Source organism: Cydia strobilella, chromosome 10 (assembly GCF_947568885.1).
Source record: "Cydia strobilella chromosome 10, ilCydStro3.1, whole genome shotgun sequence".
Classification (NCBI taxonomy): domain Eukaryota; kingdom Metazoa; phylum Arthropoda; class Insecta; order Lepidoptera; family Tortricidae; genus Cydia; species Cydia strobilella.
In genome coordinates, this window is record NC_086050.1 from 326,107 (window position 1) to 342,009 (window position 15,903).

The 15,903-nt window shown below is 56.9% G+C and overlaps 1 protein-coding gene across 1 annotated transcript in view; it reads left to right on the forward strand.

The window, feature by feature from the left end:
* LOC134744855 (integrator complex subunit 7) overlaps positions 1 to 15,903 on the forward strand; it is a 41,510-nt gene that overhangs the window by 9,404 nt on the left and 16,203 nt on the right. Inside the window, exons 5-9 of the mRNA XM_063678786.1 lie at positions 849 to 1,037; positions 11,999 to 12,147; positions 12,369 to 12,495; positions 13,267 to 13,454; positions 13,814 to 13,999. Coding sequence (XP_063534856.1) covers positions 849 to 1,037; positions 11,999 to 12,147; positions 12,369 to 12,495; positions 13,267 to 13,454; positions 13,814 to 13,999 — 839 coding nt within the window. The remainder of the gene's footprint in view (positions 1 to 848; positions 1,038 to 11,998; positions 12,148 to 12,368; positions 12,496 to 13,266; positions 13,455 to 13,813; positions 14,000 to 15,903) is intronic.

Genomic DNA, 15,903 nt, shown 5'->3' on the forward strand with positions numbered 1-15,903 from the left:
TTGGGCGCGCGTGTAGGCAGTACAATGAAAAGTGTATGGACGCAGATTTGTTTAGCAGTTCATTAGGCTTGTTTAAAAGAACTGTATATTCTTTATTAAAATAAGGGTGAAATGTTGCAAGCAACCCGATAGTAAGTACTTGTAATCTTAGTAATTTAAGTCTAAGTCTAAGTGAAAAGTGTAAGTATAAGTCTTTTCTCTTGTTTATACATTTATATGCTATTGTATTAGTTGGTATACTATTGTTTTGATTATGTACAACTACTAGGTACTACAAGTTTGCACTATTTATCATTACTCTTTAATTGTACCTCTATATGTGAATTAGGAAACTATAGGTCTATAAAAAAATCAATTTGTAGCTATTAGCTAAGTTGCTTATGTTTACTTTAAGACTGTTTGTTTCTCAATAAAAAAAAAAAAAAAAAAAAAAAAAATAGTTGATATTAGTGTGTTGTGGGTAGGATGATACACTGTTTTAACTTTTAGTACAAATTTTCACTATTTTGATATTATTTTTCTTGGATAACACTTGTGTTAGAGTATTTCACTATATTTCACAGTTATTTGCTGATATTTATCGTAAAAAACACTTTTAACTATTTATTTAAACACAGAGCACAGCAGAAGCTTGCTATCGCGAACGCGCCGAACTACCCTCTCTATTTAAACTATTTTTTTTTTTTTTTCCCACCCACTCGCGCGACATGTTTCGGAGACACGTTTCATTTTCAGGCACCGTTAGTGCTTGAAAATGGAGACCCGGGCTCTCCGAAACATGTCGCGCGAGGGGCTAAAAACACGTGAGTGAAACCGCTAATTTAAAGTAATGAGTATGTTCTCATCAGGTGGAGCTGCTCCTGAGTATAGCGGCGGCCGACGCGCGCTCTTCGGTGCGGCGCGCGGCGCTGCTCGGGCTGCGCGCGCTAGCGCCGCACGCCGCGCTGTGGCCCGCCGCCGCCGTGCAGGCTCTAGTGCGCGCCGCCGCCGCCCGCCAGGACCCCGCACACACCATGCTGTGCCTGGAAGTTATGCAAGTGAGTATAGCGCCGCACGCCGCGCTGTGGCCCGCCGCCGCCGTGCAGGCTCTAGTGCGCGCCGCCGCCGCCCGCCAGGACCCCGCACACACCATGCTGTGCCTGGAAGTTATGCAAGTGAGTATAGCGCCGCACGCCGCGCTGTGGCCCGCCGCCGCCGTGCAGGCTCTAGTGCGCGCCGCCGCCGCCCGCCAGGACCCCGCACACACCATGCTGTGCCTGGAAGTTATGCAAGTGAGTATAGCGCCGCACGCCGCGCTGTGGCCCGCCGCCGCCGTGCAGGCTCTAGTGCGCGCCGCCGCCGCCCGCCAGGACCCCGCACACACCATGCTGTGCCTGGAAGTTATGCAAGTGAGTATAGCGCCGCACGCCGCGCTGTGGCCCGCCGCCGCCGTGCAGGCTCTAGTGCGCGCCGCCGCCGCCCGCCAGGACCCCGCACACACCATGCTGTGCCTGGAAGTTATGCAAGTGAGTATAGCGCCGCACGCCGCGCTGTGGCCCGCCGCCGCCGTGCAGGCTCTAGTGCGCGCCGCCGCCGCCCGCCAGGACCCCGCACACACCATGCTGTGCCTGGAAGTTATGCAAGTGAGTATAGCGCCGCACGCCGCGCTGTGGCCCGCCGCCGCCGTGCAGGCTCTAGTGCGCGCCGCCGCCGCCCGCCAGGACCCCGCACACACCATGCTGTGCCTGGAAGTTATGCAAGTGAGTATAGCGCCGCACGCCGCGCTGTGGCCCGCCGCCGCCGTGCAGGCTCTAGTGCGCGCCGCCGCCGCCCGCCAGGACCCCGCACACACCATGCTGTGCCTGGAAGTTATGCAAGTGAGTATAGCGCCGCACGCCGCGCTGTGGCCCGCCGCCGCCGTGCAGGCTCTAGTGCGCGCCGCCGCCGCCCGCCAGGACCCCGCACACACCATGCTGTGCCTGGAAGTTATGCAAGTGAGTATAGCGCCGCACGCCGCGCTGTGGCCCGCCGCCGCCGTGCAGGCTCTAGTGCGCGCCGCCGCCGCCCGCCAGGACCCCGCACACACCATGCTGTGCCTGGAAGTTATGCAAGTGAGTATAGCGCCGCACGCCGCGCTGTGGCCCGCCGCCGCCGTGCAGGCTCTAGTGCGCGCCGCCGCCGCCCGCCAGGACCCCGCACACACCATGCTGTGCCTGGAAGTTATGCAAGTGAGTATAGCGCCGCACGCCGCGCTGTGGCCCGCCGCCGCCGTGCAGGCTCTAGTGCGCGCCGCCGCCGCCCGCCAGGACCCCGCACACACCATGCTGTGCCTGGAAGTTATGCAAGTGAGTATAGCGCCGCACGCCGCGCTGTGGCCCGCCGCCGCCGTGCAGGCTCTAGTGCGCGCCGCCGCCGCCCGCCAGGACCCCGCACACACCATGCTGTGCCTGGAAGTTATGCAAGTGAGTATAGCGCCGCACGCCGCGCTGTGGCCCGCCGCCGCCGTGCAGGCTCTAGTGCGCGCCGCCGCCGCCCGCCAGGACCCCGCACACACCATGCTGTGCCTGGAAGTTATGCAAGTGAGTATAGCGCCGCACGCCGCGCTGTGGCCCGCCGCCGCCGTGCAGGCTCTAGTGCGCGCCGCCGCCGCCCGCCAGGACCCCGCACACACCATGCTGTGCCTGGAAGTTATGCAAGTGAGTATAGCGCCGCACGCCGCGCTGTGGCCCGCCGCCGCCGTGCAGGCTCTAGTGCGCGCCGCCGCCGCCCGCCAGGACCCCGCACACACCATGCTGTGCCTGGAAGTTATGCAAGTGAGTATAGCGCCGCACGCCGCGCTGTGGCCCGCCGCCGCCGTGCAGGCTCTAGTGCGCGCCGCCGCCGCCCGCCAGGACCCCGCACACACCATGCTGTGCCTGGAAGTTATGCAAGTGAGTATAGCGCCGCACGCCGCGCTGTGGCCCGCCGCCGCCGTGCAGGCTCTAGTGCGCGCCGCCGCCGCCCGCCAGGACCCCGCACACACCATGCTGTGCCTGGAAGTTATGCAAGTGAGTATAGCGCCGCACGCCGCGCTGTGGCCCGCCGCCGCCGTGCAGGCTCTAGTGCGCGCCGCCGCCGCCCGCCAGGACCCCGCACACACCATGCTGTGCCTGGAAGTTATGCAAGTGAGTATAGCGCCGCACGCCGCGCTGTGGCCCGCCGCCGCCGTGCAGGCTCTAGTGCGCGCCGCCGCCGCCCGCCAGGACCCCGCACACACCATGCTGTGCCTGGAAGTTATGCAAGTGAGTATAGCGCCGCACGCCGCGCTGTGGCCCGCCGCCGCCGTGCAGGCTCTAGTGCGCGCCGCCGCCGCCCGCCAGGACCCCGCACACACCATGCTGTGCACGAATTAATAAACTAGTGGATGTGAAATGACTCCTATTTAGTATGAAAACCAGTGTCGCTAAACTCACACATTCATAGCCTCGTTAAAATACGTCACACACTTACAAAATTGCTCTGATTCGTAGCAACTTTCCATACCAAAAAGTTATTACCGGTGGACATTTTTCGAACGAATATCAACTGTAGGCTACATGAGTGACGGTTTAAATTATAATGTCAAAGCTATATGACATACGACTCTTTCATTATCTCATTCATCTCACAAAAGCTCGCTCAACGTTCACCTAATACAACTACTCAACACCAGATGGCGTTATTTTATATAATTTTAAAATCACTTACTTAACAGGCGAGAAAAGGGCTAAAAAACCAGTATAAGTAAGGTCTAATTACGCATGGTTTGTTACGGATCTCACGGTCACGTTACACTGGTGTTTTCGAGACCTCTACACGCCTGCGAGTAGCTAACCGTTGGAACTTCTTTCCATTCGACGATATAGGGAGGGGACAGTGTAATCGGAGTGTTTTATCGATATTTGTGTGTTCAGTTAGGTATTGATATTTCATTACCGTATGTTTTAACACATTTAGATGATACTTTATTTATGATTATAATATAGGTAGTGATAATCGTGATTGTATGAAAAATAATATGTAGTACAGTACAACAAATATCTAACTAGAAATTTGTTTCTTATTAATTGACCAACTAGGTTGTTAATGTGAACATTAAATATATCTTAAAGTCAAACAGATAAAATCATAGTTCTTTAAAGGTCTATTAACTCGGTATTGCTGTTATTTTGTGATCACAAATCTGCAATTACTTACATAGGTAAGTATTCGTCTTTAACAATATTTACTTGTAGCAGCATTTAAGGCCAATCTAGACGGGACAACCTGATTAAATTGTCAAATTAATTGTATGGTGTGAAAGCATACATGAAACTGGCTCATCGATCCCACTTGATTTGATTGTAAGATTGTGACCTATCAAATCAGGAAGGGGGGCGGCAAAATTCCAATATTTCACGCTAGTTTGCGTGGTACGGAACACTTTTTATTAATTAAGTGAGCCCGAATGTCACTAATAATTACTAAATTAGTAACTAAGTTTTAGGCGTGTGGACGCTAGATGAGATGTATGGCAATTTTATCCCCAGAAATCTTTCTCTAAGAAATGCTCCTAGCAAATGGTGCTATATTTTTGCGGAAACTAATTTTCTTGCCCAGTAGCATTGACCCATTTATTTTTAATATCGGCATCTTGTGGTAACCTACAATAATTAATAATAAAGAAATAGAAAATATAAAACGTTTATTCATGGCACATTGCATGCATTGTACGCATAAGTGCATTAAGTACCTAGTCTAATTATATTAACGATGAAAATATGATGGGTGTAAAAAACAAAAACGTATGTAAAGGAATACGAAGGTTTGAAAGGTTGCCATGAAATGACCCCGACTTAACTAAGTGCTTGATGACCAGAGCTGCCATATTTACTAAGACATTGATTATCCCAAATAATAATTAGAAACGTGTCTAAAATAATAATTTATTACCGAACTACCAAACATCAAACTTGAAATATCGTAACTTTAACTTTATCGATATAAATATCGACATTGCGCAGCATCTGAGTAGCGAAGTTATTTGACATTTAGGATAGCGAATATTCCAGATAAACGTAAAGAATAGTGACAAAGGATTGTGAACTCTAAGTTCTAACTGATAAAATATAGATTTACTTAACGAACATTCGTAAATAATGCAATAGAAACAGATTTTTCGTATTTATCGGATTATATCTAAATAAATAACCACCGGTGATAGGAAATACCTCCACGTGAAAGATTTTTTAAACCGCTGTGATTTCTGCAGCTTAATACTGCACAATACGGCATTTTAAATTTAATTATCAATTTTTGTTAGACGAGCGTACGTACGACGTGAATGTCATTCGAGCATGAAGTTTACACAACAACTGAGCATAGTCTGTGCATAAAGTGAGTCGGTCGCTACTAACTGTCGGATAGACGGGAACGCCCACTTGCCATCTCCATCCTACTCCGTGATGCTGTGCCTGGAAGTTATGCAAGTGAGTATAGCGCCGCACGCCGCGCTGTGGCCCGCCGCCGCCGTGCAGGCTCTAGTGCGCGCCGCCGCCGCCCGCCAGGACCCCGCACACACCATGCTGTGCCTGGAAGTTATGCAAGTGAGTATAGCGCCGCACGCCGCGCTGTGGCCCGCCGCCGCCGTGCAGGCTCTAGTGCGCGCCGCCGCCGCCCGCCAGGACCCCGCACACACCATGCTGTGCCTGGAAGTTATGCAAGTGAGTATAGCGCCGCACGCCGCGCTGTGGCCCGCCGCCGCCGTGCAGGCTCTAGTGCGCGCCGCCGCCGCCCGCCAGGACCCCGCACACACCATGCTGTGCCTGGAAGTTATGCAAGTGAGTATAGCGCCGCACGCCGCGCTGTGGCCCGCCGCCGCCGTGCAGGCTCTAGTGCGCGCCGCCGCCGCCCGCCAGGACCCCGCACACACCATGCTGTGCCTGGAAGTTATGCAAGTGAGTATAGCGCCGCACGCCGCGCTGTGGCCCGCCGCCGCCGTGCAGGCTCTAGTGCGCGCCGCCGCCGCCCGCCAGGACCCCGCACACACCATGCTGTGCCTGGAAGTTATGCAAGTGAGTATAGCGCCGCACGCCGCGCTGTGGCCCGCCGCCGCCGTGCAGGCTCTAGTGCGCGCCGCCGCCGCCCGCCAGGACCCCGCACACACCATGCTGTGCCTGGAAGTTATGCAAGTGAGTATAGCGCCGCACGCCGCGCTGTGGCCCGCCGCCGCCGTGCAGGCTCTAGTGCGCGCCGCCGCCGCCCGCCAGGACCCCGCACACACCATGCTGTGCCTGGAAGTTATGCAAGTGAGTATAGCGCCGCACGCCGCGCTGTGGCCCGCCGCCGCCGTGCAGGCTCTAGTGCGCGCCGCCGCCGCCCGCCAGGACCCCGCACACACCATGCTGTGCCTGGAAGTTATGCAAGTGAGTATAGCGCCGCACGCCGCGCTGTGGCCCGCCGCCGCCGTGCAGGCTCTAGTGCGCGCCGCCGCCGCCCGCCAGGACCCCGCACACACCATGCTGTGCCTGGAAGTTATGCAAGTGAGTATAGCGCCGCACGCCGCGCTGTGGCCCGCCGCCGCCGTGCAGGCTCTAGTGCGCGCCGCCGCCGCCCGCCAGGACCCCGCACACACCATGCTGTGCCTGGAAGTTATGCAAGTGAGTATAGCGCCGCACGCCGCGCTGTGGCCCGCCGCCGCCGTGCAGGCTCTAGTGCGCGCCGCCGCCGCCCGCCAGGACCCCGCACACACCATGCTGTGCCTGGAAGTTATGCAAGTGAGTATAGCGCCGCACGCCGCGCTGTGGCCCGCCGCCGCCGTGCAGGCTCTAGTGCGCGCCGCCGCCGCCCGCCAGGACCCCGCACACACCATGCTGTGCCTGGAAGTTATGCAAGTGAGTATAGCGCCGCACGCCGCGCTGTGGCCCGCCGCCGCCGTGCAGGCTCTAGTGCGCGCCGCCGCCGCCCGCCAGGACCCCGCACACACCATGCTGTGCCTGGAAGTTATGCAAGTGAGTATAGCGCCGCACGCCGCGCTGTGGCCCGCCGCCGCCGTGCAGGCTCTAGTGCGCGCCGCCGCCGCCCGCCAGGACCCCGCACACACCATGCTGTGCCTGGAAGTTATGCAAGTGAGTATAGCGCCGCACGCCGCGCTGTGGCCCGCCGCCGCCGTGCAGGCTCTAGTGCGCGCCGCCGCCGCCCGCCAGGACCCCGCACACACCATGCTGTGCCTGGAAGTTATGCAAGTGAGTATAGCGCCGCACGCCGCGCTGTGGCCCGCCGCCGCCGTGCAGGCTCTAGTGCGCGCCGCCGCCGCCCGCCAGGACCCCGCACACACCATGCTGTGCCTGGAAGTTATGCAAGTGAGTATAGCGCCGCACGCCGCGCTGTGGCCCGCCGCCGCCGTGCAGGCTCTAGTGCGCGCCGCCGCCGCCCGCCAGGACCCCGCACACACCATGCTGTGCCTGGAAGTTATGCAAGTGAGTATAGCGCCGCACGCCGCGCTGTGGCCCGCCGCCGCCGTGCAGGCTCTAGTGCGCGCCGCCGCCGCCCGCCAGGACCCCGCACACACCATGCTGTGCCTGGAAGTTATGCAAGTGAGTATAGCGCCGCACGCCGCGCTGTGGCCCGCCGCCGCCGTGCAGGCTCTAGTGCGCGCCGCCGCCGCCCGCCAGGACCCCGCACACACCATGCTGTGCCTGGAAGTTATGCAAGTGAGTATAGCGCCGCACGCCGCGCTGTGGCCCGCCGCCGCCGTGCAGGCTCTAGTGCGCGCCGCCGCCGCCCGCCAGGACCCCGCACACACCATGCTGTGCCTGGAAGTTATGCAAGTGAGTATAGCGCCGCACGCCGCGCTGTGGCCCGCCGCCGCCGTGCAGGCTCTAGTGCGCGCCGCCGCCGCCCGCCAGGACCCCGCACACACCATGCTGTGCCTGGAAGTTATGCAAGTGAGTATAGCGCCGCACGCCGCGCTGTGGCCCGCCGCCGCCGTGCAGGCTCTAGTGCGCGCCGCCGCCGCCCGCCAGGACCCCGCACACACCATGCTGTGCCTGGAAGTTATGCAAGTGAGTATAGCGCCGCACGCCGCGCTGTGGCCCGCCGCCGCCGTGCAGGCTCTAGTGCGCGCCGCCGCCGCCCGCCAGGACCCCGCACACACCATGCTGTGCCTGGAAGTTATGCAAGTGAGTATAGCGCCGCACGCCGCGCTGTGGCCCGCCGCCGCCGTGCAGGCTCTAGTGCGCGCCGCCGCCGCCCGCCAGGACCCCGCACACACCATGCTGTGCCTGGAAGTTATGCAAGTGAGTATAGCGCCGCACGCCGCGCTGTGGCCCGCCGCCGCCGTGCAGGCTCTAGTGCGCGCCGCCGCCGCCCGCCAGGACCCCGCACACACCATGCTGTGCCTGGAAGTTATGCAAGTGAGTATAGCGCCGCACGCCGCGCTGTGGCCCGCCGCCGCCGTGCAGGCTCTAGTGCGCGCCGCCGCCGCCCGCCAGGACCCCGCACACACCATGCTGTGCCTGGAAGTTATGCAAGTGAGTATAGCGCCGCACGCCGCGCTGTGGCCCGCCGCCGCCGTGCAGGCTCTAGTGCGCGCCGCCGCCGCCCGCCAGGACCCCGCACACACCATGCTGTGCCTGGAAGTTATGCAAGTGAGTATAGCGCCGCACGCCGCGCTGTGGCCCGCCGCCGCCGTGCAGGCTCTAGTGCGCGCCGCCGCCGCCCGCCAGGACCCCGCACACACCATGCTGTGCCTGGAAGTTATGCAAGTGAGTATAGCGCCGCACGCCGCGCTGTGGCCCGCCGCCGCCGTGCAGGCTCTAGTGCGCGCCGCCGCCGCCCGCCAGGACCCCGCACACACCATGCTGTGCCTGGAAGTTATGCAAGTGAGTATAGCGCCGCACGCCGCGCTGTGGCCCGCCGCCGCCGTGCAGGCTCTAGTGCGCGCCGCCGCCGCCCGCCAGGACCCCGCACACACCATGCTGTGCCTGGAAGTTATGCAAGTGAGTATAGCGCCGCACGCCGCGCTGTGGCCCGCCGCCGCCGTGCAGGCTCTAGTGCGCGCCGCCGCCGCCCGCCAGGACCCCGCACACACCATGCTGTGCCTGGAAGTTATGCAAGTGAGTATAGCGCCGCACGCCGCGCTGTGGCCCGCCGCCGCCGTGCAGGCTCTAGTGCGCGCCGCCGCCGCCCGCCAGGACCCCGCACACACCATGCTGTGCCTGGAAGTTATGCAAGTGAGTATAGCGCCGCACGCCGCGCTGTGGCCCGCCGCCGCCGTGCAGGCTCTAGTGCGCGCCGCCGCCGCCCGCCAGGACCCCGCACACACCATGCTGTGCCTGGAAGTTATGCAAGTGAGTATAGCGCCGCACGCCGCGCTGTGGCCCGCCGCCGCCGTGCAGGCTCTAGTGCGCGCCGCCGCCGCCCGCCAGGACCCCGCACACACCATGCTGTGCCTGGAAGTTATGCAAGTGAGTATAGCGCCGCACGCCGCGCTGTGGCCCGCCGCCGCCGTGCAGGCTCTAGTGCGCGCCGCCGCCGCCCGCCAGGACCCCGCACACACCATGCTGTGCCTGGAAGTTATGCAAGTGAGTATAGCGCCGCACGCCGCGCTGTGGCCCGCCGCCGCCGTGCAGGCTCTAGTGCGCGCCGCCGCCGCCCGCCAGGACCCCGCACACACCATGCTGTGCCTGGAAGTTATGCAAGTGAGTATAGCGCCGCACGCCGCGCTGTGGCCCGCCGCCGCCGTGCAGGCTCTAGTGCGCGCCGCCGCCGCCCGCCAGGACCCCGCACACACCATGCTGTGCCTGGAAGTTATGCAAGTGAGTATAGCGCCGCACGCCGCGCTGTGGCCCGCCGCCGCCGTGCAGGCTCTAGTGCGCGCCGCCGCCGCCCGCCAGGACCCCGCACACACCATGCTGTGCCTGGAAGTTATGCAAGTGAGTATAGCGCCGCACGCCGCGCTGTGGCCCGCCGCCGCCGTGCAGGCTCTAGTGCGCGCCGCCGCCGCCCGCCAGGACCCCGCACACACCATGCTGTGCCTGGAAGTTATGCAAGTGAGTATAGCGCCGCACGCCGCGCTGTGGCCCGCCGCCGCCGTGCAGGCTCTAGTGCGCGCCGCCGCCGCCCGCCAGGACCCCGCACACACCATGCTGTGCCTGGAAGTTATGCAAGTGAGTATAGCGCCGCACGCCGCGCTGTGGCCCGCCGCCGCCGTGCAGGCTCTAGTGCGCGCCGCCGCCGCCCGCCAGGACCCCGCACACACCATGCTGTGCCTGGAAGTTATGCAAGTGAGTATAGCGCCGCACGCCGCGCTGTGGCCCGCCGCCGCCGTGCAGGCTCTAGTGCGCGCCGCCGCCGCCCGCCAGGACCCCGCACACACCATGCTGTGCCTGGAAGTTATGCAAGTGAGTATAGCGCCGCACGCCGCGCTGTGGCCCGCCGCCGCCGTGCAGGCTCTAGTGCGCGCCGCCGCCGCCCGCCAGGACCCCGCACACACCATGCTGTGCCTGGAAGTTATGCAAGTGAGTATAGCGCCGCACGCCGCGCTGTGGCCCGCCGCCGCCGTGCAGGCTCTAGTGCGCGCCGCCGCCGCCCGCCAGGACCCCGCACACACCATGCTGTGCCTGGAAGTTATGCAAGTGAGTATAGCGCCGCACGCCGCGCTGTGGCCCGCCGCCGCCGTGCAGGCTCTAGTGCGCGCCGCCGCCGCCCGCCAGGACCCCGCACACACCATGCTGTGCCTGGAAGTTATGCAAGTGAGTATAGCGCCGCACGCCGCGCTGTGGCCCGCCGCCGCCGTGCAGGCTCTAGTGCGCGCCGCCGCCGCCCGCCAGGACCCCGCACACACCATGCTGTGCCTGGAAGTTATGCAAGTGAGTATAGCGCCGCACGCCGCGCTGTGGCCCGCCGCCGCCGTGCAGGCTCTAGTGCGCGCCGCCGCCGCCCGCCAGGACCCCGCACACACCATGCTGTGCCTGGAAGTTATGCAAGTGAGTATAGCGCCGCACGCCGCGCTGTGGCCCGCCGCCGCCGTGCAGGCTCTAGTGCGCGCCGCCGCCGCCCGCCAGGACCCCGCACACACCATGCTGTGCCTGGAAGTTATGCAAGTGAGTATAGCGCCGCACGCCGCGCTGTGGCCCGCCGCCGCCGTGCAGGCTCTAGTGCGCGCCGCCGCCGCCCGCCAGGACCCCGCACACACCATGCTGTGCCTGGAAGTTATGCAAGTGAGTATAGCGCCGCACGCCGCGCTGTGGCCCGCCGCCGCCGTGCAGGCTCTAGTGCGCGCCGCCGCCGCCCGCCAGGACCCCGCACACACCATGCTGTGCCTGGAAGTTATGCAAGTGAGTATAGCGCCGCACGCCGCGCTGTGGCCCGCCGCCGCCGTGCAGGCTCTAGTGCGCGCCGCCGCCGCCCGCCAGGACCCCGCACACACCATGCTGTGCCTGGAAGTTATGCAAGTGAGTATAGCGCCGCACGCCGCGCTGTGGCCCGCCGCCGCCGTGCAGGCTCTAGTGCGCGCCGCCGCCGCCCGCCAGGACCCCGCACACACCATGCTGTGCCTGGAAGTTATGCAAGTGAGTATAGCGCCGCACGCCGCGCTGTGGCCCGCCGCCGCCGTGCAGGCTCTAGTGCGCGCCGCCGCCGCCCGCCAGGACCCCGCACACACCATGCTGTGCCTGGAAGTTATGCAAGTGAGTATAGCGCCGCACGCCGCGCTGTGGCCCGCCGCCGCCGTGCAGGCTCTAGTGCGCGCCGCCGCCGCCCGCCAGGACCCCGCACACACCATGCTGTGCCTGGAAGTTATGCAAGTGAGTATAGCGCCGCACGCCGCGCTGTGGCCCGCCGCCGCCGTGCAGGCTCTAGTGCGCGCCGCCGCCGCCCGCCAGGACCCCGCACACACCATGCTGTGCCTGGAAGTTATGCAAGTCAGTCCGACTAATCATACATATTACAAACATACAATCGCACAAAAATCTTAATTCTTTTGTAGGTCTCGTTACACAGTACTTAATCTTGATCGTAGATCCTGGTGGAATGCCCGGCGGTGATCGCCGACGCGACCGGCTCGGCGCAGCTGGCCTTACGTGATCTATGCGCGCGCGCCGCGCTGGGCAGCGCGCTGCGCCCCGCCGCCACCGCCGCGCACGTGCTCACGCGCCGCGCCGTGCACTGGTAACTACTCACGTGATCTATGCGCCCCGCCGCCACCGCCGCGATACACGGCCGTCGTGAACGCTACTCGCACTCGCACTATTAGTATTAGTGCTTGAGAAAGGAGACCTAGGCCCTCCGAAACATGTCGCGCGAGTGACTAAAACTAGTGAGTCAAAACAGTGAAATTATTTAATGTATTTTTAAACGACATTTTTATCACAGACATGTTTTGTTTACAGCTACGAAGAAGGAATACCCGTGGAAGGCGCCGAATTGATGCTTGCACTAGAGAACATAGTTATAGCGACGGGCGTTCCAGACGGACAAGACAATATACGACCGTTGCGTATGGCTCTACGGTGTTTGGTTAGTATAATAAAAATGTCTACTCGTCAAAGACTCCATTTAGCCATCTTGGTCTTCGGTGTTGTCAACAAACAGAGCATCCTATACTACAACAAGCTGTTATGGTCACGCAATTCGAGGTCCAACGAGGTTAGGTCTGCAAGGTTTCTTCAACTTCGTCCTCCTCACCAGACAGCAGCGTTTCGTGGTAGTTTAGATATGCTGCCACGAAGTGCTGGAACTTAATCCCGCCGCCGATCCATGCACTGTAATCGCTTAACACTTTTAATTCCAAATGTCGATCATACTTGCTGAACGATCAAATTAAGTAACTTTCTTAATAAAGTTTTAAGAATTTAATTTTTACATATACCGCAAGGTAATTTTCCTGTCGTGTCACTGACGGAAAAAGCAACCCATATTCTCTGCTGTTTTTTTACTTGTTCAATTCAATACTCTATACTCAATTTTAGTTTATTTTATTTTGTAGTTTCCCTCTTCATTGTGTCTGTATTCTGTAATTTGTGTTTGACGTTTGTGTTCTCGTTCGTTTAGTTTAGTTGTAGCTTAGTTTTAATTCACGTACCCACTGAAAACCAGCGTCATGGTTCCATGGGTCAGAGATCCTGTTTAGCATCTTTGTCCAATGTTTATGTTATGATGATAAATAAATGTATTTTCTTTCTTTTTTTCTATAATCTCTACGAGTATTACGACGTGCTTATTGGTGACCATGTTAGCTTGAAATAGTAAACAGCATAATATCTAATAGAAAGCCATGGCTCTTGTCAGGTACAACTATGCAACGCAGCGCCGGCCGAATACGCACCAAGAACCGGGCGACTATTAACTTCACAATTACGAGCAACTGGTTGGCGTCAGGGAGGGCCTAGGGCCTTAGCCTTATTGGAGGCCTTGGGGGCCCTAGGGGGAGGCACTCATGGGGCCCTCACACTTACATTAACGGATCTTATGGATGGGTAAGTTGTATATAGGGCCTTGTTATTTATATGCCTTCTGATTATAATAATAAGCCAGAAAACGTTACCTAATAGACCGCGGGCCAGGGACAGATTTTCAGGACCAATAGCATCCCGGGCTATAACTCGTAAAGTGGTTAAGGGTGATGTTTAATGAACTCTCGTAGACGTCAGCTGCCGCTCCGTGGGTGCCAGGTGATACTTTAGATGCTATTGTAATATTATTATTGTCATATTAAATGATATAAATTATCACACACAATTATTATTCAAAATTTGTACACTAAACATAAATTTTTATACACGATTACTTAAGTCCCTTTTTAGGGAATAATAATGATATAAATTGTCTTCTACAGGGCCGACGTATCAGAGCCAGTGGAAGACGGCACAGCGCTAGTGCTCCTCTGTACAGTGATATTCCAAGAGCGGGCCGCCAAAGCGCTCAAATGCAAGATAAACAGCGCTTGGCAGGAGAAAATTAAGGAAGCTATCAGTAGCGCTGATGGGTGGACGAAGTATAGGGTTGCTAGAGCTGCGTTAAGGTAAGTTTGAACCTTATTTGTATAGGTATTAGGTATGTAAGTGAAACAGCGCTTGGCAGGAGAATATTAAGGAAGCTATAAGTAGTGCTGATGGTTGGACGAAGTATAGGGTCGCGGGAGCTGCGTTAAGGTAAGTTTGAACCTTATTTGTATAGTTATTAGGTGTGTTATAGTATGTAAGTGGAACAGCGCTTGGCAGGACAAAATTAAGGAAGCTATCAGTAGCGCTGATGGGTGGACGAAGTATAGGGTCGCAAGAGCTGCGTTAAGGTAAGTTTTGAACCTTATTTGTATAGCTTTTAGGTGTGTTATAGTATGTAAGATAAACAGCGCTTGGCAGGAGAAATTTAAGGAAGCTATCAGTAGCGCTGATGGTTAGACGAAGTATAGGGTCGCTAGAGCTGCGTTAAGGTAAGTTTGAACCTTATTTGTATAGGTATTAGGTGTGTTATAGTATGGAAGATAAACAGCGCTTGGCAGGAGAAAATTAAGGAAGCTATAAGTAGTGCTGATAGTTGGACGAAGTATAGGGTCGCGGGGGCTGCGTTAAGGTTAGTTTAACCTTATTTGTATAGCTATTAGGTGTGTTATAGTATGTAAGATAAACAGAGCTTGGCAGGAGAAAATTAAGGAAGCTATCAGTAGCGCTGATGATTGGACGAAGTATAGGGTCGCGGGAGTAATTTAAAAGCCCTATAATCATATCAGTAAGGTCGATTTTTGTAGCAAAAGCGCTCAAATGCAAGATAAATATTTTTTTTTTTTTGGAAACAAACAGTTATAAAAGGTGAGTAGGTGAAGATAAGATAAGATGTTTATTTGTAAAAGTCATGTACATGAGATGTTATTGAAGTTATACAGGAAGCTTCCATGACACCCTGTCAGGGCACACAAATTGTCTTATATCTAGCTTATTACTAAATTACATTTACAGGCCATGCATGCTATTATTAATATTTGGTTAGAGAGATTTTTGTATATGTATGGGGTATAAATAATTACAATAATAAATTCAATGTCAATATTTGCTTAATTGCTATGCTTAATAGTTAATTTCTCTTATAGCGACTAGGTTTCCTCATTTAAAAGCTCTTCCACTGAGTAGTAACATTTCTGTATGAGAAAAGTTTTTAATTTTTTGTGAAACTGTTTGTCATTTGGTTCCAACTTGATCTCATCGGGTATTTTGTTTACTACTTGGATACACATAAAATGGGGCCCGTTTCTATAGATGGCTAATTTTGAGTTTGTTTCTATACTGGCTTCTAGTTTTGTATGTATGTGAATAAGCTGACAGCTAGAATTTATTACAATGTAGACCTATAGTTTCCTGTATGTAAATTTTTAATAAAACTTAATACTATGAAATGCTATCTGAGACAACAGTGAAATTAACAAATAAATAAATAAATTAAGGAAGCGATTAGTATTTAGTGTTGATGGTCGGACGAAATATAGGGTCGCAAGGGCCCGCTCTAAGATAAGTTTGAACCCTATTTGTATAGTAATAAGGTTCTTCTTGACGACAAGGGGTTGGGATTTTTTTTATTTATTAAGGCTATTAAGCTATCCCTATGTATGGTTACTTGCTTACTTACACTGAGACGTTTCTAATATATTTAACAATTTGACCCCTAAACACGTCACCTGTTACAGTCCAATATCAACTTTCGTGCCATCCGATAAGATTCACAATGACGCGCCGCGCACGATAGGCGGCGTTCGAGGGTTGAAGTCGTGGAATAGTTTGTGATGTGATGATTTATATAATTTTACTTTCAATTGTGTATTTCAAGCAAAAGGTACCACTTTGCTATGCTTTGGTACGCTCTGATAGGTTATTCGTATAAAGATACTAGCAAATTTCGTCCTTATGGTAAGCGTCAATGCGGTACCTTGTACTT